This window comes from Vicugna pacos, chromosome 3 (genome assembly GCF_048564905.1).
Source record: "Vicugna pacos chromosome 3, VicPac4, whole genome shotgun sequence".
Taxonomy (NCBI): domain Eukaryota; kingdom Metazoa; phylum Chordata; class Mammalia; order Artiodactyla; family Camelidae; genus Vicugna; species Vicugna pacos.
In genome coordinates this window covers 13,899,023-13,923,002 of record NC_132989.1, presented here as the reverse complement: position 1 = coordinate 13,923,002, position 23,980 = coordinate 13,899,023, and the positions used below count along the sequence as shown (strand labels likewise).

At 39.2% G+C, this 23,980-nt stretch overlaps 2 protein-coding genes and 1 long non-coding RNA gene across 11 annotated transcripts in view; 1 reads left to right on the top strand and 2 right to left on the bottom strand.

Moving 5' to 3' along the window:
• Positions 1-3,237, bottom strand: part of SLC36A3 (solute carrier family 36 member 3) — a 24,662-nt gene extending 21,425 nt beyond the window's left edge. For 2 of the 4 annotated variants that reach the window (XM_072954391.1, XM_072954398.1), the window contains exon 1: positions 2,660-3,237. In XM_072954391.1, the coding sequence (XP_072810492.1) occupies positions 2,660-2,790 (131 nt within the window). In that variant the 5' untranslated portion in view covers positions 2,791-3,237. The remainder of the gene's footprint in view (positions 1-2,659) is intronic. The other 2 variants (XM_072954408.1, XM_031671191.2) reach the window with 2 other exon arrangements.
• Positions 2,234-23,980, top strand: LOC140691277 (uncharacterized). 2 transcript variants are annotated; one of them, XR_012066859.1, is made up of 5 exons: positions 2,234-2,269; positions 2,685-2,800; positions 11,996-12,120; positions 17,670-22,990; positions 23,789-23,980. It is a non-coding gene; the product is annotated as an uncharacterized lncRNA (long non-coding RNA). The 2 variants fall into 2 exon arrangements; XR_012066862.1 differs by lacking the exons at positions 17,670-22,990; positions 23,789-23,980 and adding an exon at positions 15,612-15,695.
• LOC102540475 (proton-coupled amino acid transporter 2) overlaps positions 12,091-23,980 on the bottom strand; it is a 135,120-nt gene continuing 123,230 nt past the window's right edge. For 2 of the 5 annotated variants that reach the window (XM_072954358.1, XM_072954367.1), the window contains exons 10-13: positions 22,605-22,703; positions 17,922-18,056; positions 15,654-15,823; positions 12,091-12,661 (exon numbers count right to left, since the gene is read on the bottom strand). In XM_072954358.1, the coding sequence (XP_072810459.1) occupies positions 12,277-12,661; positions 15,654-15,823; positions 17,922-18,056; positions 22,605-22,703 (789 nt within the window). In that variant the 3' untranslated portion in view covers positions 12,091-12,276. Of the gene's footprint in view, positions 12,662-15,653; positions 15,824-17,889; positions 18,057-22,604; positions 22,704-23,980 lie in introns of all 5 variants that reach the window. The other 3 variants (XM_072954364.1, XM_006204615.4, XM_072954377.1) reach the window with 2 other exon arrangements.

The following is a 23,980-nucleotide window of genomic DNA, read 5'->3' as shown; positions in this document are numbered from 1 at the left end:
TACAAAATTCTTACTATGTGCCCTGCAGGGTGCTAGCAACCAGGGTTCTAAATGTTCTCCACACCTGTGCTGGCCGCTCCTGCTCAGGCACTGCCAATCCACTGGGAAGGGGGAAAGATGGGAACAGGATCATGAGAAGAGAATCAAAAAGAAACAGAAAGAAAAGTTGAGTGCAAAGCACTGAACTCAGAGGAAGGTGCACTGGATTCTGAGCTGTAGCTCTGCCATTAACCAGTTGTGTTTGGTCACTGTTTTGGGGAGGACCTTGGCTGCTTACATCTTCTGTTTCTTCATCTACCCTACCCCAGCGGTGGGGAGGGAGGGGGAGAGAGAGAGGGAGGGAGGGAAAGATTCTTGCCCTGCCTACCTCTCAGGGATGTGGTAAGAACCAGAAGAGGTAGACATGGTGATTCTTGGAATCGTGAAGTGCTTGGCAGATGTGAGGCATCATCACCATCATCATTATCATCATCAGTCATCATCATCACCACCTTCGGTTTGACCTTATGGCACTCACTCACCTGTTTAAAAGGGCTTCCTAGTGAGGAAGCAGAGCTGGGTTGATAGGAAAAAGGCAAGCAAGGGCTGGTTTAAGCAGGTAGCGGTGGCCCTTCCTCCTGGCGCAAAAGGTACCTGGAGGAGGCCATTGGAGGCACCTCTTTGAACTATCTGGAGGCGGCAGAGAGTGGAAATAAACTGGCTGATCTCAAGCGGGACTTGTAGAGACAGTGCTCACATCTCTCGGTCCTGTTGGTTAGGGTATCAAGACTGTGTCTGTTTTTGTATTTCAATACTGACCAGGGAGAGGCTTTTGACTGAGAGAACGGGTGGCCCTTGGGACTTTTGTGACTTCCCGAAACTCCCTTAGTTCAGTCTATTCATCTAAACAATGGGTGGAGGTGGGGGACAAGTTGTCCCTTCACTTCCAACAGTAACTTTTATTTCTTGATAACTACAATTACTGGAAAATTTGTCAAAGCAAAAAAAAAAACCTTATTTTTAAAATCTTTTGTCAATTCTTGGATAGTAATTTCTCCAAAAGATGTGCTCTTTCTAGCTCTTCCTGACCTCCATCCCTCATTTCCTCCCTATAGCAGCATCTTGGCTCCCACCTGAATCAGATCTCTTGGGAACGGTGAGACAAGGTTTTGGAGAAAACATTATGCCTTAGCTACTAGGATCAGGGCTGTGGGGAGTAAACCACATGTTGGGAGCACTCAGGGACCTTTAAAGAGGTTTGTGTTTTTTTCTTGAAAAATTATACATTGCCATTATAAAAGGAAATACCAAAATTTCCACCAATTGGAAATAACTACCTTTAACATTTTTGAGTAACATTCCTTTGGGCTTTCCTATTTGACTTTAAATGCACACAAATTTACACAAGGAGAACAATATAATTCTGTATTTTCTTTATGAATAGTATGTCATACATATTTTTCCAAAACCATACATTTCCTTCATCACTTGTAATGGCTGTGCATCCCACTGTATCCCACTGCATGCGTGTACCCTACTTTAAATAATCTTTTATTGGGGGGAGGGTATAGCTCAAGTGGTAGATCATATGCTTAATATGCATGAGGTCCTGGGTTCAATCCCCAATACCTCCTCTAAAAATAAATATATACACCTAATTACCCAATCCCGAAAAGAAACTTAAAAAAAGAAATAATCTTTTATTGTTTCCAAATTGTCAGTATTATAATCAGTGTGTCAATAAAATTATCATGCACACCTGTGTTATTATCTCAACAGAAAAAATTCCTAGAAGTGGTATCAATGATTAAAGGATTTACTTATTTATATGTAATTATACTTTAAAAAAAACAAACTCTAAGTGACACACTGTGAAATTCAAAAGGTAAAACAAAAACAAGAACCAAAAAACTTTATGTAGTGAACATAAATCTCTTCTATCTCTGCCTCCCAGTCTACCAATTCTCTTACCCAAAGGCACCCACTATGGCCATTTGTGTCTGTGTGCATATACCAGATAAATATTCATATGTTTTATGTAAATATGTGTTAGGATTTGACATACATTACAACACTGCCTTCTAGAAAGGAACCAGTTTAATTCTTCCCAGAAGGACACGAAAGAGGGCATTTCCTGACATCCTTACCAACACTGGGTATTGTCATTTACAGCCTCTTTATGCCATCTGATCTGATTATTAACTAATAGTCTGATTGGCAATAAAGTCCTAAGGAAAAGCTCCGTGTGTCTGACTTTATGGTAGCAAAAGTAGGGACCTGGGGCTAGCAGGTGAACTTTTGTTTCCTGGGTGGGTTTAGGGGAGACGGGGAGGAAGGGAGGGAAAGAGAGAAGGACAGAAAGAATACGAATAATAGCAGATGTCGTAGGAGAGGAAAGCAGCTTGAACCTGAAACAGCAGCCAGCTGGAGATAGAAAATTGTTCCTGGAATTAAGAAGCTCGTGCTGTGGATAGCTACTCTATCTGTTTTTTGGTTTTTTTTTTTTGGTTTGTGTTTGCAAAAACTGGGAAAGAGGTGTAATACTCAGAGCCACATGGATCAACCTTCTTATATTCTGAAGGTTTGATCTTTAATCCACATGTCTCCTGTTCAATGGGGATAAATGTGTTAAGAAGAGAGGAGTTGGGCTTAGGGCTGGAAGGGCCGTGCAGCTACTTACGATATTCCACTGGCTTCCTCTGCAGCATGGACACTCTCTGAAGTGATGCTACTGCTACTCTCCAAGAGCGACTTGGACCCGTTGTCCAGGGACTTGGACTCGTTGTTGTAGTCCTTTCCAAACAATGACATCTTCAACGTGGTGAGTAGGTGGTAGCAGCTCAGGTTTAAGGCCTGTAACAGCCCTGAACCAGCCTCCCACGGGTTTTTCTCCAGAGAAACTGAGGCGGCAGGCCTGAGATGCTGGCTGCTAATTCACAAGGGTGCCTGGCCCTGGTGCTGGTGAGAGGGGGAAGCTGATGTTGATTATATGCCTCACCTGGGTGTCGGGGGACTTATGAGAGACTCATGTCAGGAAGATCCTCAGTGCGCCCTGTGATTGCCTGGCTGCTGCCAGGACTCGCCCGGGCTTTCAGCCCCTCCAAGTTCGGCCTGTATTGCTTTAGGGCAAAGTGAACCACAGGACTAGGAGAAAGAAGGCATCACTGGACTGGAGGTCACGGTGCCTGGATGTGGGGCCAGGCTCAGCTCTTGTCTATCTTGGCAAGGAGGAACCAGAGCTACCTCACAATGGAGGCTGCCTGTCCAATAATGTGCTGCTGAATCGCAGGCTGCATGTGCGGCCCAACAGATGGTAATGGGAGTGGGGTGGCTTTTTAAAAAATTGCTGCACAGTTGATTTACAATATTGTATTAGTTTCTGGTGTACAACATAGTGATTCAAAATTTTTATAGTTATACTCATTTAAAGTTATTATAAAATATTGGCTATATTCCCTGTACTATTCATTGTATACTTTTTGCTTATTTATTTTATACATAGTAGTTTGTACCTCTTAATCTCCACCCCATCTTTCCTCTCCCCCTTCCCTTTCCCCACTGGAAACCACTGGTTTGTTCTCTATATCTATGAGTCTGTTTCCTCAAAGAGTTTGTTATATTCATTTGTTTGTTTTATTTTTTAGATTCCATGTAAAAGTGATAGCATATAGTATTTTTCTTTCTCTGTCTTATTGCACTAAGTGTAATGCCCTCCAGGTTCAACCATGCTGTTGCAAATGACAAATTTTCATTCTTTTTTATGGCTGAGTAGTACTCCATTGTATGTACTCCATATCTTCTTTATCCATTCATCTGTTGATGAACCATTAGGTTGCTTCCATATCTTGGCAATTGTTACTAATGCTGCTATGAACATTGGGGTGCATGTATCTTTTCAAATTTAGTGTTTCTGTTTTTAAAGTTATGTACCCAGGAGTGGAATTACTGGGTCATATGGTAGTTGTTCTTAGTTTTTTGAGGAACCTCCATACTGTTTTCCATAGTGGCTGCACCAATTTACATTCCCACCAACAGTACATAAGGCTTCCCTTTTCTCTACTTTCTCACCAACACTTTTATTTATCTTTTTGATGACAGTCATTCTGACAAGTGTGAGGTGATATCTTGTGGTTTTGATCTGAATTTTCTTAATTAGTGATGTTGAGCACCTTTCCATGCTCTTGTTGGTCATCTTTATTTCTTCTTTGGAAAAATGTCTATTCAGCTCCTCTGCCCCCTTTTTAAATGGATTTTTTGTTGTTGTTGACTTGAATGAATTCTTGATACACTTTAGATATTAACCCCTTACTGGATATTATTGATGTTTTCCTTTGTTGTGCAGAAACTTAAGTTTGCTGTAGTCCTGTTTATTTATTTTTGCTTTTGTTTCCCTTGTCTGAGGAGACATATCTAGAAAGGTCTTGCTAAGACTGACGTCAAAGAGTGTACTGCCTATGTTTTCTTCTAGGAGTTTTATGGTTTCAGGTCTTATATTCAAGTCTTTAATCCACTTTGGTTTGATTTTTGTGTATGGTGTAAGATAGCAGTTGTTTCATTTCTTTGCATGTGGCTGTCCAGTTTTTCCAACACTATTTATTGAAAAGACTGTCCTTTCTCCACTGTATGTTGTTTGCTCCTCTGTTGTAAATTAATTGCCCATGTATGTGTGAGTTTATTTCTGGGCTGTCAATTCTGTTCCATTGAGCTATGTATCTGTTTTACTGTTTATACCACTTTTGATCACTGTGGCTTTGTCATATGGTTTGAAATCAGGGAGTGTGATACCTCCAGCTTTGTTCTTTTTTCTCGGGATTGTTTTGGCTATTTAGGGTCTTTTGTGGTTCCTCATAAATTTTAGAATTTTTTCCTATTTCTGTGAAAAATGTTGAAATTTTGATAGGATTGCATTGAATCCACAGATTGCTTTAGGTAATATGGACATTTTATCAATGTTACTTCTTCCATTCCATGAGCATGGAGTATTTTTCCATTTATTTGTGTCTTCAATTTTTTAAATAATAAATTACAGTTTTCAGTGTACAAGTCTTTTGCCTCCTTGGTTAAATTTATTCCTAGGCATTTTACTCTGTTTGTTGGGATTGTAAATGGGATTGTTTTCCTAATTTCTATTTCAGCTAGCTCTTTGTCAGTATATCGAAATGCAACAGATTTTTGTATATTGATTTTATCTCCTGCAACTTTATTGTATTTGTTTACTATTTCACATAGTATTTTTGGTGGAGTCTTTAGGGTTTTATACACACATATATAATCATGTCATCTGCAAATAGTGACAGTTTTACTTCTTCCTTTCCAGTTTGGGTTTCTTTTATTTATTCATTCATTCATTCATTCATTCATTCATTCTTGCCCAGTTACTCTGCTAGGACATCCAATACAATGTTGAATAAGAGTGGTGAGAGTGGGAGTCCTTGTCTTGGTCCTGATCTTAGAGGGACAGATTTCAGTTTTTCACCATTGAGTATAATGTTAGCTGTGGGTTTGTCATATATAGCTTTTATCACGTTTAGGTACATTCCTCCTCCACCCACTCTATTGAGAATTTTTATCATAAATGGGCATTGAGTCTTGTCAAATGCTTTTTCTGCATCTATTGAAATGATCATATGGTTTTTATCCTTCATTTTATTAATGTGGTGTATCACACTGATTGATTTGTAGATGTTGAATCATCCTTGCATCTCTGGAATAAATCCAACTTGAATATTGATATATTGTTGAATTCAGTTTGCTAATAGTTTGCTGAGAATCTTTGTGTCTATCACTAGATATATTACCCGTAATTGTCTTTTCTGTGTGTTGTCTTTGGTTTAGTATCAAGGTAGTGTTAGCCTCATAAAATGAGTTATGAAGCATTCCCTTCTCTTTTTGGGAGAGTTTGAGACAGACAGGTATTAAATTCTTCGAATGTCTGGTAGAATTCACCTGTGAAGCTGTCTGGTCCTGAACTTTTGCTTTTGGGGAGCTTTTTAGTTACTCTTTCAATGTCTGTGTTAGTGATCAGTCTATTCAGATTTTTTATTTATTCATGATTCATTCTTGGAAGGTTGTACGATTATAAGAATTTGTCCATTTCTTCTAAGTTGTCCAATTTGTTGGTGTATAGCTGTTCAGAATATTCTCTTATACACCTTTATATTTCTGTGGTTTTCAATGTTATTTCTCCATTTTCATTTCTGATTTTAACAGGCCCTTCTCTTTTTTAATTAGTAAATCTACCTAATGGTTTGTCAATTTTGTTCACCTCTTCAAAGAACCAGTTGTTAGTTTCATTGTCTTTTCCATTGTCTTTTTAGTCTCTATTTCTTTTATTCCTGTTCTGATTTTTATTATTTCCTTTTTTCTACTAACTTTGGGTTTTATTTGTTCTACTTTTTCTACTTCTTTTAGGTATAAAGTTAGATGGTTTATTTGAGCTTTTTACTGTGTCTTGAGGTAGACCTATATTGCTATATACTTCCCCCTCAGTACTGCCTTTGATGTAACCCATAGATTTTGGTGTGTCGTATTTTCATTTTCACTTATCTTCAGGTAATTTTTGATTTCTCCTTTAATTTCTTTATTGAACCAATAGTTGTTCAGTAGCATGTTGTTCAGTCTCCCCATATTTGTAATTTTTTTCAATTTTCTTCTTGTAGTTGATCTCTAGTTTCATTCTATTAGGATTGGAAAAAATGCTTGATATGATTTCAAGCTTCTTATATTTATTGAAACTTGTTTTGTGTCCCAACACATGGTCTATCCTTAAGAAAGTTCTGCATGCACTTGAGAAGAATGTACATTCTGCTGCATTTGGATAGAATGTTCTATAGAAATCTGGTCTAATTTTTCATTTAAGGCTACTGTTTCCTTATTGACTTTAGCTGGAAGACCTATCCACTGACATAAATACGGTATTTAAGTCCCCGGCTTTTATAGTGTTGCTGTCAATTTCTACCTTTAGGTCTGTTACTAATCGTTATACATATTTTAGATGTTCTTGTGATGGGGTATATTTACTAATCTCTGTTATGTCTTCTTAATGAATTGTCCCCTTTATTATTATATACTGTCCATTTTGTCTCTTGTTACCTTTTTCGGCTTGAAGTCTATTTCATCTTATGTTAGTATGGCTATCCACTTTCTTTTGGCTGGCATTTGCTAAGAGTATCAGCTTCTGTTAAGCCTATGTTTGTCTTTAGAGCTGAAGTGAGTCTCTTGGAGGCAGCACACAGCTGGGTCTTGTTTTTTTATAATATCCAGCCACTGTGTGTCTCTTGATTGTGAATTCAATCCACTTATTTAGGGTGATTATTGATAGATGAGGACTTAGTACTGCCATTTTGTCTTTGTTTTCTGGTTGATCTATATCTCCATTGTTTCTTTTTTCCTTGTGCTTCTGTCTGCTGTTTGGTTGGTGGTTTTCTATAATGCCTTTCTTAGTTCCTTCTTTTTTACATTTTGTGTCTCTGCTATATGTTTATGTTTTGTGCTTACCCTGAGGTTTGTATAAAATGTTTCTTAGATAAAAATCCTATTTCAGCTGATAGCATCTTATTTTCATTTACCAATACAGATTCCATCCTTCTCCTCTTCCTCTTTTATATTTTGTTGTCTCAAGTTATCTTTTTTTATGTTGTGGGTTTGTTACCAAATTGAAATGTAGCTATAGTTATTTTTCTGCTTGCTTTCTATCTCCCTTAAGCTTCATGCTATAATAAGGTGTTTAAAAACCTATTCTGATAATAAGAGCTGCAGTTTTCTGATTGTCTATCACCTTGCTCAAAGTCTTGTGCATTTTTACCTTTTTATTTCTGATAGAAGAGCTAATTTCAACATATCTTGTAAGGCAAGTCTAGTGTTGATAAACTGCCTCAGCTTCTGTTTTTCTAGGAAAGTATTTCTCCTTCATATCTGAATGATAACTTTGCTGGATAGAATATTCTTGGGTGACAGTTTTTATCTTTCAGTATTTTGAGAAGGTCATTCTACTCTCTCCTGGCCTGTAGGGTTTCTGCTGAGAATGACAATCTCTAGGTCCATCCATGTTGCTGCAAATGGCATTATTTTATTCTTTTTTAACACTGAATAGTATTCCATTGTATAAATATACCACAACTTCTTTAACCAGTCATCTGTCGATGGCCATTTAGGTTGCTTCCATGTCTGGATATTGTATACAGTTCTATTATGAACATTGGGGTGCATGTATCTTTTCAAATTAGAGTTCCCTCCAGATATACGCCCAGGAGTGGCATTGCTGGATCAAATGGTAAATCCGTTTTTAGTTTTCTGAGGAATCTCCATATTGTTTTCTATAACAGCTACACCAAACTGTATTCCCACCAGCAGTGTAGGAGGGTTCCCTTTTCTCCACACCCTCTCTAGTTTGTGGACTTTTTAAGGATGGCCATTCTGACTGGTGTGAGGTGATACCTCATTGTAGTTTTGCTTTGCATTTTTCTGATAATTAGTGATTTGAACATTTTTCCATGTGTCTATTGGCCATTTGTATGTCTTCATTGGAGAAATGCTTGTTTAGGTCTTCCTCCCATTTTTGGGTTGGGTTGTTTGTTTTTTTTGTTATTAAGTTGTATGAGCTATTTATATATGCTGGAAATTAAGCCTTTGTGAGTCACATCATTTGCAAATATTTTCTCCCATTCCATAGGTTGTCATTTGGTTTTGCTTATGGTTTCCTTTGTTGTGCAAAACCTTGTAAGTTTAATTAGGCCCCATTTGTTAATGTTTCCTCTTATTTCTATTGACTGGGTAGACTGCCCTAGGAGGACATTGCTAAGATTTATGTCAGAGAATGTTTTGCCTATGTTTTCTTTTAGGCGATTTATCACTTCTTGTCTTATATTTAAGTCTGGAAGCCATTTTGAGTTTATTTTTGTGTATAGTGTGAGGACATTTTCTAACTTCAATGATTTACAGGCTGCTATCCAGTTTTCCCAGCACCACTTGCTGAAGAGACTGTCTTTTCTCCATTGTATATTCTTGCCTCCTTTGTCAAAGATTAATTGATCATAGGCCTGTGGATTTATTTCTGGGCTCTCTATTCTGTTCCATTGATCCATATGTCTGTTTTCATACCAATACCATGCTGTTTTGATGACTGTAGCTCTGTAGTACTGCCTGAAGTCTGGGAGGGTTATTCCTCCAGCTTCATTCTTTTTCTTCAGTATTGCTTTGGCAATACCTGGTCTTTTATGATTCCATATAAATTTTAGGGTTATTTGTTCTAGTTTTGTGAAAAATGTCATGGGTAATTTGATAGGGATCACATTAAATCTGTGGATTGCCTTGGATAGTAGGGCCATTTTAACAGTAGTGATTCTTCCAATTGAAGATCATGGGATATCTTTCCATTTCTTTAAGTCATCTTTCATTTCCATAATCCATGTTTTGTAGATCTCCATGTATAACTCTTTCATCTGCTTGGTCAGATATATTCCTCAGTATTTTATTGTTTTGGATGCGATTTTAAAAGGGATTATTTCTTTACTTTCTTTTCTTGTTAATTCATTGTTAGTGTAAAGAAATGGAACTGATTTTTTGTGTGTTAATCTTGTATCCTGCTACCTTGCTGAAGTCTTTTATCAGCTCTAGTAGTTTTTGTGTGGAGCTTTTAGGGTTTTCTATATATAGTATCATGTCATCTGCATACAACAACAATTTTACCTCTTCTCTTCCAATTTGGATCTCTTTTATCTCTTTTTCTTGCTTGATTGTTGTGGCTAGGACTTCCAAGACTATGTTGAATAGAGGTGGTGAGAGTGGACATCCTTGTTTTGTTCCAGATTTTAGTGGGAAGGCTTTCAGTTTTTCAACATTGAGTATTATGCTGGCTGTAGGTTTGTCATAAATCAAACAGAATTCTAACAGTTGGTATTCTTTAGTGTTGCTGACAATTACTAATGAGACTTCTAGCTTGCTTTTATTGGTACTACTAATGTTACTACATTTATTTTTTCTTTCCAAGATGTAACTTTTGCCAAATTGATCTAAATGATAAGATTATTCTGATAATCTTGCACAGTAGGGGCTTCTTGGAGAATGAGTGTGACCATTTTTTAATAACAGAGAAAATAATCTTAAATTTAGCAAGGTTGGGTGGGGTGATAGTTGAGTAGGGTGGAAGACAAGTTCAGTGGGAGGAAATGAACTTTGCCAAGGCCTTGAGCCAATCAGTAGAAGTCCTTTGGGTCTTCTGATGAAACACAGAAGCAACGTGCAGAAACGATGACTCAGCCCTCTGGCCAAGTGAGCTGTGGACCACTGCACAGGCTCTGAGTGTCCCATCTCCCAGCAGGTACTCTGCAGACTACAGAGCTTGTGTTCATGAAATACCTTCTGGAAATCTAGCAGGTAGAAAGTAACACAGAAGAAGAGACTAGGACTTGGAAATTAGGACAGACGCTCCATCCCTTCCATACCTTCCCAAGGTTGTGCAGGGAGGATAATGGATGAAAATAAGGAGGAAGGGGTTTTTAAAAATGTTCCCTTAAAACCGAGGCTGAAACAAGCATGGGTCACTCCCTCAAACCACAGAGAATGTAATGAGAAATTCCCTACCACCAATGAACTACAGATCTGCCTACAACATCTCATTTATCTAGGTGCCTTTTCCAAATTTTAGTAGTTTTAGTGGGGATGGAGGGAGTGGTAACCACCAGGAAAGTTGACGTGGTGTGTTGGGTTGATGGGCCCCTGGTTGCCAGCCAAGCTCAGACATGAGGAAAGGCACAGTATTGTCAAGGCAGCAGGACTGAGAGGAAGGAGGACCAGATTCAGTGTTGGGAGACCCAAGTTCTACTCAAAATCCAGCTCAAATGGTGCCACCTGGGAAAGTCATGCTCAGTACTCCAGAACAGTTAGTGTCCCCCTGACCTTATAAGGACCTATGATGGTAGTGACTTAGTTGATGACCTGTCATTCTTTCCCAGTAGACAGCAGGTCAGCTTGAGGACAGAGATTCTTTTCTTACTCATTCCTGTATCCTCTTTGGAGAGAAGTATCAGTTGGCTTTCACTGCATAAAAACTTCCACATCTTATACCTTAAAACTAAACACATTTATTATTTCTCATAATTCTGTGAATCATCTGAGCAATACCTATGGGCTGGGCCAGCTTGACTAGGGCTGTATATAGTCTAGGATACTTCACTTACGTGTCAGAAGTCAGCAGCCTGGTTGTTCTGGGAGATGGGGCTCACCTGGGATGATTCATTTCTGCTCCACATGGTCTCTCATTCTCCAGGTAGGCTAGCCCTGGCTTCTTCACCTGGTGCTCCTGGCTCCACAGAGCATCGAGATGAAGGTCCCGATGCACAAGCCACCACCAAACATCTGTTTACGTCACATTTATTAATGTCCCATTGGCCAAAGCAAGTTACAAGGCCAAGAAAAGATTCAAAGGGTAGAGATATAGATTTCACCTCTTGACAGGAGAAGCTGCAAAGATACACTGTCAAGAGGAATCTGTGGCTATTTTTATAATCTACTATAAGAGCTTTGAACTGTGCTTGGCATAGTGTAGGTAATCAAGAATGCTTGTTGACTGGTGTGAGATGATACCTCATTGTGGTTTTAATCTGCATTTCTCTAATAATAGCTATATTGAGCATCTTTTGCATCTTTTCATGTGCCTTTTGGCCTTTACTGTACTCCTGAAACTAACATAACATTGTAAATCAACTATACTTCAATTTAAAAAAAGAATTAAGAGGTAAATAATGTTAAATAATGTCATTGTCCATCCCCTCCTGCCTGCCATTGTTACATCCACTTCCATGATGCCTGTCCTTTGTTGAGGTCTTTAAACTGGGCCAAACTTTATCTAGTAGTTTAGAAGGTTTATTGCCCCAGACTTAAATATGATGGCTCCTTTTTGTCTGAGATTTGCAGCTTACATTGGACCTCTGGCAATGGAGCTCCTCTGACAATGGAGCTGTGACAACTTGCTGGATTATGGATATGTCCCCACTCCTCATCTTTGCTCTTTAAACAGATCTGGAAAAGAGGAAACCCTTTGTCTGTCAAATCATGATCAGCCTTAGCTGGCTGCACCTCCTTCTGTCAGCTGCTGCTTCTTGGATACCCCCTGGTAGCTTCCTCTTGCATAACCCCCTCAAGGTATGAAATTCATCATGTGAATTGCCAAAAAGTTGGATGGAAATAAGAGATTTCCATGGGAGAGCTCTCAATGTAGTGGAAAGCTAGAGGTGGAAGAAAAGAAAAAAGGTAAAAAATTACCATCTAGACTTTGTAGCTGGTGAGTCTGTGCTTGTTTCACTGTGGCTTAGCCCAGAGAAAGGTAAAACAGCAAAACACATATAAATGCATATAAAAGAGGTTTATATCATTAAAAGTCAGGTGCTGGTGGGTAAGAAGCAGTGCCATTTTCACTAAGTAAAAGTGGTGGAGTTGGGAAAGGTGAGAAGGTGTTCTGACTGGATCAGCTCGTCCAGGGCCTGGTAAGTACCCATCACAAAGCCCACGAAGCCCAGGATGCTGATCAGGGCGTCCTTGATGATGGTGAGGGGGCTCATACCCTCTGAGTAGTAGGTGACGATCTCCAGGAGGGGTGGGATGATGAGGGCCAGGGCACTGCTGCTCACGGAGCCCACCAGGGAGAGAACCAGGTCCAGGCGGGGGACAAGGATGGCCAAGATGCCTGCAGGAGATGATACAGGATAGATGGATCTTTCCAGGCTTAGCCAAAGTTTTAAAGTTTGTTTTAAAAATCCTTTTCTTAAAACATAAACCAGATGTTTCTCATATATTCAGTTACATAAAGAAAAAGTCAAAACTCCTGTAACACCCTCAATCACATTCACTGGAGGTTGTGCATTAAAATTTTGTTGCGTCTCCTTTCAATCATTTTTCAAATAATTATTTTTCAAATATATACACTCATATTGTTGGGAGGAAAAACTTTCTCTCCACTCATTTAGGTTCAGTGATCTGGGGGCCTGAGAATTTGACAATAGAAGATTAACAAGAAGAAAGACAACGTTTATTTAGAGCTAGGAGCCTTCCAAGAATTGGGTCCCCAAACAAAGATAGGGGTTTATATACCCATTTCATAAGGGGAACTGGATCAGGGAGAAATAGATTCCATGAAAAAACAAGTGAAAGGTATGACATTCTCTGATAGTTTATTTAAGTAAGTACTCAGTCTGTGATGATGGTTAGTCTCCTTTCTGGCTGAAAACCTCCCAGAAAGGGGATTTATGGTGCCTGTATTTTTCAGAAGTTCTTGCTGAATTCAGCAAAGGAAGTTTAGATTAAGCTTTTTCCTCTGCTATGGCTACTAGCTCTAATGTTTTTAGCTTAAAATAATTTTTATGCCAGAGAGGTGCATTTCAAATCTCTACATGTTCAATGATTAAGCTATTACTTAATAAATAACACTAAATAACAGTGCTGGGAACTGTCCCAGCTGTTTGGAAATATCAATGTCCAAAACAGACAAAAAAACTCTGCTGCCTTTGTGGAGCTAATATTTTAATAATTAACATGAATACAAACACCTCTTTCCTGCAAACAATTAGAATGTGAAATTATTTATAGGAGAGAGGGGTCTTCAGTTGGAATAAGATCAGAGTCTCTTTAAAGGAGTATCTTCTCCAGGTTTTACATACATGTCAGAAAACATCTAACAAAGAAACACTAAAACCCAAAGATTTTGAAATTATATACATATACATATATTTTTTTAGTAGGATGTTTTATAGGCCTGGGCTTTTACATTTAAAAAAAATTAATTTATTGCTTCAAAGGTTCCTAGACCCAACAGGTAATATATATCTATACTTTTAAAAAAATTTATTTTATTGAGTTATAGTCAGTTTACTATGTTGTGTCAATTTCCAGTGTAGAGCACAATTTTTCAGTTATACATGAACATACATATACTAATTGTCACATTCTTTTTCACCGTGAGCTACCACAAGATCTTGTATACGTTTCCTTGTGCTATACAGCACAATCTTGTTTATCTATTCTATATATACCTGTCAGTATCTACAAATTTCAAACTCCCCGTTTGTCCCTTCCCACTTTCCTCTTCGCTGGCAACCACAAGTTTGTATTCTATGTCTATGAGTCTGTTTCTGTTTTGTATTTATGTTCATTTGTCTTTACATTTTTAATTTTACTCATTGGACAACCTTCCTGGTTATCAAGAAAGCCCAGAAGCCTCCCCTAAGTCTCCTGTGATAGAGTGTGGTATAACAGAAGAAAGTAGAGCTGGAAGGCAGGATTCTGGCCTCTCTTTGCGTGGTCTTGTTAAGTCTCCAAACCTTTCTCAGTTTGTTTCCTAATCTGTCAAATGGGGACAGTATTGATCTTTTTAGGTATCATGGTTCATACTACAAATGGTGTTAATTTTACATGAGTTAATTCATGTAAAGCACTTAGAAAAGTTATCTTTATTATTGCTTCAGTTTATTTACTCATATGTACTGGCTGGGGCAATGCATGCAAAAGGAATGCATGCCTAAGGAATTGTTATCTTCTTATTTGGGGAAAATTAATTGATCCTTCTGGAGTCTCTAGTATTCTGCTTCCTAGGGCAAATTGGGAACGAATGACTTCAAAGGAAGAAAATCAGTGTCCCATGACTTATATGGGCTGGTTTAGCAGAGCAAGAATCACATTTAAAGGAACTTTAGGCACAATTAGACCATGCCACGCACAATGCAGGAATCTCTATCATCTTTGCCCCTGCTAAAATACTAGCAGAAAGAGGTACCCTGGCTCATAGGGCCTGGAGCACAGGGAGGGCTGCTGAGGGGATGAGTGGAGCCAGCCGATGCCAGCAGATGAACACGGGCCCATTGTGGGGCAAGGAGCTCCACTTGACTGCTGCCAATGGAGAACTGCCAAATCATTTTATTTTTCTTCCAAAACATTAGAAATTTGCATTTGTATCTGAGCTCTCCCACGTTTTTAATGTTGGCCCAAATTTATACAATGCTGTGAGGGTGAAACAATATACCTCTGCTGCCAAACTAGACTCACTAGCTGCCATTTTCAATCTCTGTCCTGGAGGTGAAGGGTCTGGACTTAGATGACTTGGGTTCAAATTCCATCTCTGGCACTTTCTTCCCAATTGCTTGTCACTCCCTGCTTCAGTTTTCTCATTTATAAAGTAGGGTTTATCATGGTACTACCTCATAAGAGCTCCTGCAAGGACTGAATAAAATACTATGAAATATGGGGGTGGGGAGGGTATAGCTCAGTGGTAGAGCACGTGCTTAGCATGCATGAGGTCCTGGGTTTGATCCCCTGTACCTCCATTAAATAAATAAATAAGCCTAATTACTGCCCTCCCCCCAAAACAAAAAATTACTATGAAATATGGAATAGAAAGAGTTTAGCACAGTGACTGGCACACAGTAAGTGTTAACAAAAAAGTCAGTTATTATGATTATTATTTGATAAGCTGTCACTCCCTCAAGCTGGACACCAGTAAATCTGTCTAATTAGGAACATGTAAAAATTAGGTTGTTCCTGAAGCTTAAATGAGTTACAACTTGTAAGGCCTTAGGACAGTCCCTAAAATGCAGTTGGTACTCATTCAATGCTGGTTCATCTACCATATTTCGGATTCCTGACAGCCCTCAGGAAAAGAGCAACATGGTGCTCTGCCTTCTACTCACACGTCAGGCAGGCCATGACAAGGCGGATGGACAAGTCCAGAGGCAGTGCCCAGCGCTGTGACACCTTGGAGATGGCAAAGGGAATAATGATTTCTGCAGGGACGTAGAACTGCAGGGAATAGGTGCACAGGATGCCAATGATGTAGAGGAGCTTGACCGACTGGTACAGCCTGCAGGACAAACCAGAGCAATACTCTCTTAAGGCCAATGTGCTCTGACACCTGCCCTTCTTGGACATTAAACTCTGACCTTGGAACAGTCCCTTGGGTCAATGTTTCCTTGTCTAAAAATGATGGGGAGGGACCTTCTAAGAGCCAAGAGGGAGTCACAGCAGAGCATGCAGTGGAAATAGAGTGAAGTACCATAGATTCAAATGGAACAGTTGAGAGGGTCATCTCTAAAAAAAAACTCAGGCATGGAGATATGAATCAATCTATCTATATCTATATCCATTATCTATCTATCTATCTATCTATCTATCTATCTATCTATCTATCTATCTACCTATCTCAATATATCACCTTTACAAATCATTATCACCTGATGCTGAATTTTAGATTTTAGGAAAGAGAGGCTCAGGCCAGGTATCTTGCTCAGGGAGGGACAAGTGGTAAGTGGTGAAAACCAAAAAACCTGGGTGTAAAAGATCTCGTCCCTTGAGATCTCTGTCTGTCCTTAGGAATTCTCTGGATCCCCCAAAGCTCTTGGCACATTGCAGGCCTTCAACAAATGCTTCTAGTAGGTTGAAAGAACGCAGAATCCTGAATCCTTGGGGGAAGAGGTGGTCCACAAATAGGGTTGTGTGGGGAATGGGGGTAAAAGGAAAGACAGGGTTATTTGCAGGCCTCAGATTACGGGCAGAGAGAGCATCTGACGGGGGATGTTGAGTTTTATCTATACTGTTTTGACTTATGGAGATACGGCTTTTTTCCTTTAGCCCACTAATGTGGTAGATGTACCTGCCATGTTTAATAAACCTGTATGTCTGTGTCTGTGTGTATATTTAGCCTGTATCTTAAAAAGACTAACATCCACATTTCTGTGTTTCTTGCTCACACTAGTTCTGAGGCCTGGAACACCCTCTCTACTCCATTTCCATCTGTGCAAACCCCACCTGTTTTTTGAAATTCCCATCTTTTGATCAAGTACTACATGCCAGATGCTTTTAGACATACTCAGCTTAATCCATATGATAACTCTTCTTTATAGATGAGGAAGCCAAGGGTCAGATTGGTTAAGTAAATCACCCATGACCACGAGCTAAGAGTTGGTACAACTGAGACCTGGATCCAGAGGAGCTATAGTTGTTCTGGTTTGGGTAGAGTTGTTTTGCTGGACAAGAAGATTCCCTGTTGCCCCATTCTGATGAACTTTCTGTCCTTGGAAGTCCCCAAGGTCTCTCTGCTATGCTGGAAGGTTTCCTTTTCTGTTCTGTATCACACTTGTGTACATACACTATCCCTTCCCCATTTCCATTGGATCATGAGCTGAGGAAGTTAGTGAAGCTCAAAATCACAGTCTACTCACATCAGCATCCTCCACACCCCATGTATCTAGACTAGCAGCTGCATGTAACTGGGATGCAGTACGTGTTTGATGAATGACATTGATCAGTTTGGGGGAGCCCTATTTAGATAAATTAAGCCTCCAAGTGACCCTTAAAAAGACAGGCATCTTGTATTTAATGACATACCTCAGTATGTAAGAAAGTGCTGCACAATGTGATATGAGTTTGTGTGTCTTTAAAAATGGCACTGTTGAAGTCTGGGTCAGCAAAGTGCTGCATGAATTCAGTCATTTGAACATAAAAATTTTACAGATTCTAATGGTCTTCCCCAATTGGTTCTTGTTTTACTACTTTTTCATCCTAGCTACTCTGCAAGACTTGGTAACAGCCTTAGTAAATGTAACGGGAGCCACCCACCGGCTCCTCTCTCTTGTCTCTTGCCCTCTTTCCATGCCCCTTCTCTCCTTAGATGACCAAGGACTCATTTCTCCCCTCTCTTCCTAAATTAGGTCCTTCCTCACGCTCAGCTATCAAGGCCTCTCTCAACATGGGAGGCTGTTGTTGAAGGAGCTCCATGGACAGAGAATCCAGAGCCCAGGTTTCCAGTGACAGCTCTGCTGCTCCCTGTGGACCTCAGTTTGCCAGCTGTGGAGGGGAGGGGAAAGTGACCTACGTGTTCCCATTTCTACCAGCCCAGAGTCTCCACTGCCTGAGGGCCCATGGAGTTACCAGCAGTTGGGCAGGTTAAGGGTTATGCTAGCCTTGATGTCATTTCTGAACCGCAGGTAGCCTAGAGTCCCGATGCTGATGTACAAGGCAGTAATGATGGACATCCCCAAAGACAGGATGACTGGGAAGCGGCGGGCATCCTTCATCTTGTTTTCCAGGGGCAGAACCTGCAGAAATATCACTATGTAAGAAAAGAGGAGACTGAGAAATAGGAGCATAAAGAAGAAAGGCATGCCACCTCTGGGTATATTCACAAAAGGATCGGAAGCAGACATTTGCATAGGTATTTGTACACTTATGTTCATAGCAGCATTATTCACAGTAGCCAAAAGTTGGAAGCAATCCAAGGGTCCATTGATGGAGCAATGCATAAACAAAAAGTAGTTCATATATACAATGGAATATTATTCAGCCTTTAAAAAGAAGGAAATTCTGACACATGCCACAACATGGATGAATATTGAAGACATTAAGCTAAGTGAAATAAGCCAATCACAAAATGACAGATACTGTGTGATTCCACTTATATGAGGTCCCTGGAGTAGTCAAGTTCACAGAGTCAGAAAGTAGATTGGTAGTTTCTATGGGCTGGGGGAAAGGAGAAGTGGGGAGTTATTGTTTAATGGGTACACAGTTTCAGTTTTAAAAGATGAAAAAAGATGGATGGTGATGATGGTTGCATAACAATGTGAATGTACTTAGTGTCACTGAACTGTACACTTAGAAATGGTTAAGATGGTAAATTTTATGTTAGGTATATTTAAATCCTTTTTTTGTCCAATAAGCACCTCCCCTTCCTCTCCATGCAATTGGAAGACACTTGAGGGGAGTGCGTGTCAGGGTCGTGGCTGCGCATTTCCACTTTCTTCTGGGTTAGGTGTATGTTCCTAATTGTAGCAGGTGCTCAGGAAAGTGTCCAAGGGATTAAGTGGGGAGCAGACAATCCAACCTGAGCTTTTCTACCCTGCCTTACATTTTTGCTGCATAAATTCTCCAAGCTAAAAACGATCTTTTCACAAGGCCATATCATAGTAAGTAGCTGACTTCCCCTGCCCCCAGTCAATCAAAGAGATAAATGGCCATTCACACAGAGTGGGAAGGTCTCGACTGGGGCCAGTTCCCAGCTGGTGACCCAGTTCAAGACCTCTTCCCTCCCTGGGGTTAGACTTCTTTTCTGTAAAACTGGAGACTGGGATAGAAGGTTTCTAAAGATAATCTGAACTGTAATACTAATAATCATTAGCAGATAGTAGATGTTCTACAAATACTTATTGAACATGTATTATCATCATTTTATAGTTGAAGAATTAGAGTTCAGAGATTAGCCTGTGGCTAAAGTAAGATTCTGGCACATTCTGCCTCCAAAGCCATCTGCTCAACCACTGTACTCTTCTTTTTGCCATGACTGTCCAAAATTCTAAATATAAAGTGCTTCTAGTTCTGTTCAGATGATGTAAGCACACTGCATCATATCTGCCACACTGATTAAAACTAAAAGCCCTGGACAGAAAACATAAAGCAACTATACATGGGCTCTGAAAAGTATATAATAGAAGGTGAATTGCTCAAAACTAGTAAAAATGGCCATTATGGTAGTGAATTTCTTGATTTTTTCTCTTCCCATGTCTCCCAGTTAGACTCAAAGGGAGCCCAAATTCTGGAACTATGTAGTGGATGCAGACAGGGAAAACTCAAAGAGAAACCTCTTTTCTGGTTAGAGGACCTAAAATAGGGGACCCTGTGGGACAGACAGCATGGAGAGAATCCCTATTATTTTTCTTCCTTTTTTTTTTTTTTTAACTCTCCAGGCCATACCCCCAAGGCAAGTCTCAGTCCAAAGCAACAGTCTGCTGTATTAGTGACTGTGGTGGTTACACAGGCATCTAAAAATCTGAGGCAAACTCCTCTCAGAGCAGAGGAACAGGGAAAGGGGGCTTTGGGAATCCAGAGTGTGAGGGGAATCAGGACTGGCTACATAATTTGTGGGACCCAGTGCAAAATGACAATACAGAGCCTCTTGATCAAAGATCGGGAATTTCAAGATAATGAAAGCAGAGCATTAAACCAACTGTGGGATCCTTCTAAAGGCCCTAGATGGCCACACAGGTTGCAAGCCCAGGGAGCTGTCCTGGGTGGAATCCCTATTACTTTCTTCCCTTTTTTCTCTCAGTGCTTAACCCTAGAGTTAGGTCCAGTCACAAGAAGTGTGTAACAGGGCATGGAGGATAAAACTCTGGCTTTTTAGCCAGAAGACCAGAAAAAGAAACCACTGGGTGAGTGTGCAGGAAAACTTGGAAAGGAGAGAGCCAGATAAAGTGATTCCCTAAATCTATGGATGAAGTCCTGGGCTCAGCCCTGAGGTGCACATGAACTGATGTGAAGCACCAAAGCAAAGGCTTTGACAGCTAACCTATCGTGGAGACCACCATCTACATCCAAGACTGGTCCCTGGGTAGTACATTAGCAAGGTGGAGCCAAACACCACTTCAAAGTCATTTTGGTATTCATGAAAGGACAAACACACTGATTGATGAATCAGAAATAGGGAGCTCAGAGACTGACCCATACTTGTGTATCAACTAGCTTTTTACAAAGATGCAAAGGTAATTCAATGGAGAATAGGTAGTCTTTTCAACAAATAAGGCTGGAATAACTGGGCATTCTTAAAAAATTGAACTTTAACCTATGAACACTTTTACTAATTAACTCAGAATGGATCATAGATCTAAATGTACAATGAAAACAATAAAACATTTAGAAGAAAATATATGAGGAAAATCTTTGTGACTTTGGATTAGGCAAAGTGTTTTAGATAAAGCAGGATCCACAAATGAAAAATTTTCATATGTTGAACTTGATCAAAATTAAAGCTTTTTCTTTGTGAAAGACACTGTAAAGAGAAGGAAAAGGTAAGTTACAGACCAGAGAAAATATCTACAAATTACATATTTAATAAAGAGTTTGCTTTTGGAATGTATAAAGAATTTTTAAAACTCAGCAATAAAAGACAGTAACTCAGTTTTTTAAAAAGTTGCAAAAGATTTGAAAGACACTACACCAAAGATGATATACAGATGTCAAATAAGCTCATAAAGAGATGCTCAAAATCATTGGTCATTAGTAAAATGCTAATTAAATCACAAATACCACCACCCTTAGCAGAAGGCTAAAATTAAAAAAACCTGAAAATACATACAAGAACTAGCGAAGATGCAAAGCAACTCTAATGCTCATACATTAGGTGGGAATGCAAAATGGTACAGCCATTCTGGAAACTTGTTTGGCAATTTCTTATAAAGCTAAACACATTAACATGTGACCTAACAAACCTACTCCTAGAGAAATGAAAACATCTGTTCACACAAAACTCTGTACACAAATGCTTACAGCAGTATTACTCATAAACGTCAGAACCTAGAAACAGCCTAAACGTCCTTTAACAGGTGAATGGATAAACAAGTGGTGGTGTTGCCCATACAGTGGGTGCTCAGCAGTGGAAAGCGACTAGTTCCTGATGCATGCAGCCACGTGGACGATCTTACATGCAGCTAAGTGAAAGAAGCCAGGCTTAAAAAGTTACATACTGTATGATCCCATGTGGATGACGTTCTGGAAAAGATAAGACAATAGAGACAGAGAACAGAAGGTGGATGCCAGGGGTTAGTGGGAGATGGGGGGAAGTTGACTACAAAGTGGGCAGCACAAGGGAGCATTCTGTGGTGAGGGAATTGTTCTGCGTCCTGATTGTGGTGCACTGATGATTCTATGCATTTCTCAAAACTTACAGAAATGTGCACCAAAAAAATGAACTGTACTGTATACAAATTAAAAGTAAACTTTAAAATATAGAGGTATATAGAGGTAGACAGAGGTCAAGAGGTACAAACTTCCAGTTGCAAAATAAATGAGTCACAGCACAAAATAAATGAACAGTATGGGGAACATAGTAAAAACTACGTGATATCTTTGTATCATGACGTATCATAACTAGACTTACCCTGTGATCATTTTGAAATGTATAGAAATACTGAATCACTGTGTTGTGATTCACAGGAACTAACATAGTGCTGTAGGTGAATTATAAATATAATTAACAATGCTGTATTTTAAATGAAACTTCAGTAAATCTGAAGAGTTCTCATCACAAGGAAAAATATTTTTTTCTATTTCTTTAATTTTGTGTCTATATGAGATGATGCACGTTCACCAAACTTTTTGTGATAATCATTTCATGATGTAAGTCAAATCATTATGCTGTATACCTTAAACTTATACAATGCTATATGTCAATAACATTTCAATAAAACTGGAAGAAAAAGAGTATACACACAGCACCTATCCTTCCTCACGTGTGGAAGTAGAGACTATACAATTATCCATTGTAAATAGACTGTACTTTCCAGTGTAAAACTCCTTTGTTTCATCAAATCCTATAATTTAAATTGTATACCTCCATTTATCTTGATTTTAAAAAATTAGGAAACATATTTTGATATGAGGATAAATGTTTAATAAATGTATTGGTGCAAGAATGAAACTGTCTCCTGACTGCCTCTCTGTTGTGTGTAACCTACTTTTCTCCTGCTGGTGACAACTGGCCCAAGTGATGTCAGAGGTTATTTCTCCTGTGTGGTCACAGTAACTCAGAGCTCCCAGCTCCTGTTCAGAAGGCCACCCACAGCACCTGGGAAAGTCTACTCCAATTCAAACCTTACCACACCAATGCTTTCAAATGAAAAAATGGCTGTTCCAAAAAAGAGAGCGTAGGTCTTCCAATTTGCTACCAGTGGCAACTGGCTGGGGTCTGGAATTCCCTGTGGGGAGAGAAATGCAATAAGACCTTTACTCTCCAAGTATGTTTGCTCCTTTAAGGGGGGAGTATTCTGACAGTAAATCTGAATTTTAAATAATTGAATGTCAAGAAATTCAGAACATTTCAAAAGGAAGTAGGCAACAATCAAAGTTGATTTTAACACTACACAACACCAAAGAGCCAGAGGGAAGAAAGATCAAGGTATTGCCCAAGTACTGAAGGATCAGGATCTCATGGAGAGAGTTTGGTTCATCAGAATCCTCCAGAAGAAAATCTTACACACCACAGGTGAGTACCAGCCTAACATGCCCAAGAACACTTCAAATGTACCACTGGTTATGGGTGCTGGAAGTTACTGTGACTACAGTTACAGTGATATTCTAGGGCCCAAAGTAATTAGTGAAATATGAAAGGGCCCTTTCTTCAATGAGCTATAAATTGAAAGGAAAAAAGTGTGTTGAATAAATATTTTATGTACCCTGTGACCTAGTATGTAAAAATGGCAGAACCATTTCTCTAATTAAGTAATCTCTGGAATAGTCCAAAAGTAAATCAGAGGTAGCTATCTCATTAGAAAATTCAATTTTGCAGAATCCATCAATATTGCCGTAAGGAGTATAAGACTTATCTGTAGTTATCCTAAAATATTTGACTAATTTGTTATTTTTACTAAATTCCATGGACTCTATAACTTTTTCCCTCTGTGACTTCTCAAAGAGAAAAACATCTGAAAGGTTCTAGGTATGCCAAGGATCTTCAGGGTTTATGTTTCTATGTAGTCTTATCCATTATAAAATAAAAATTAGAAAGAATAGAAAAGTAGGAAATTGAGGGAAAATCAATATCCATAACTCAACTTGAAAGATGTAATTTATATCATGATAGATTTGCTTGTGGTCTTTCAAGACTCTATTTATACCTCTGTGACTAAATACTAGTTTTTTTTTCCTCTTGAGTTCCTTAGGGGTAATTTTGAAATTACCTGGAATTGTAGCCTCTAGTTTGTTAAGACTAACTCAGCAAGATTTCACTGTGGTAGAAGATGCTGTTTTTCATCTGCCTTTTGCTGTTTTCCAACCATTACAGGAATGGTCTATAGTTCACCAATCAAGATGTTTCCCTTGCAAAGCATATTTTTTTTCTAAAACCAGGATTTGACAGGAAATGAGTATTGGAGAAGCAACACGAAAGAGGAGATATCTAGAACGTACAGAGACATCTTTGTGGAAGGAAGGCAACCATAAAATGGGTACTAGGCTGAAGAGTGAAGTGGACACC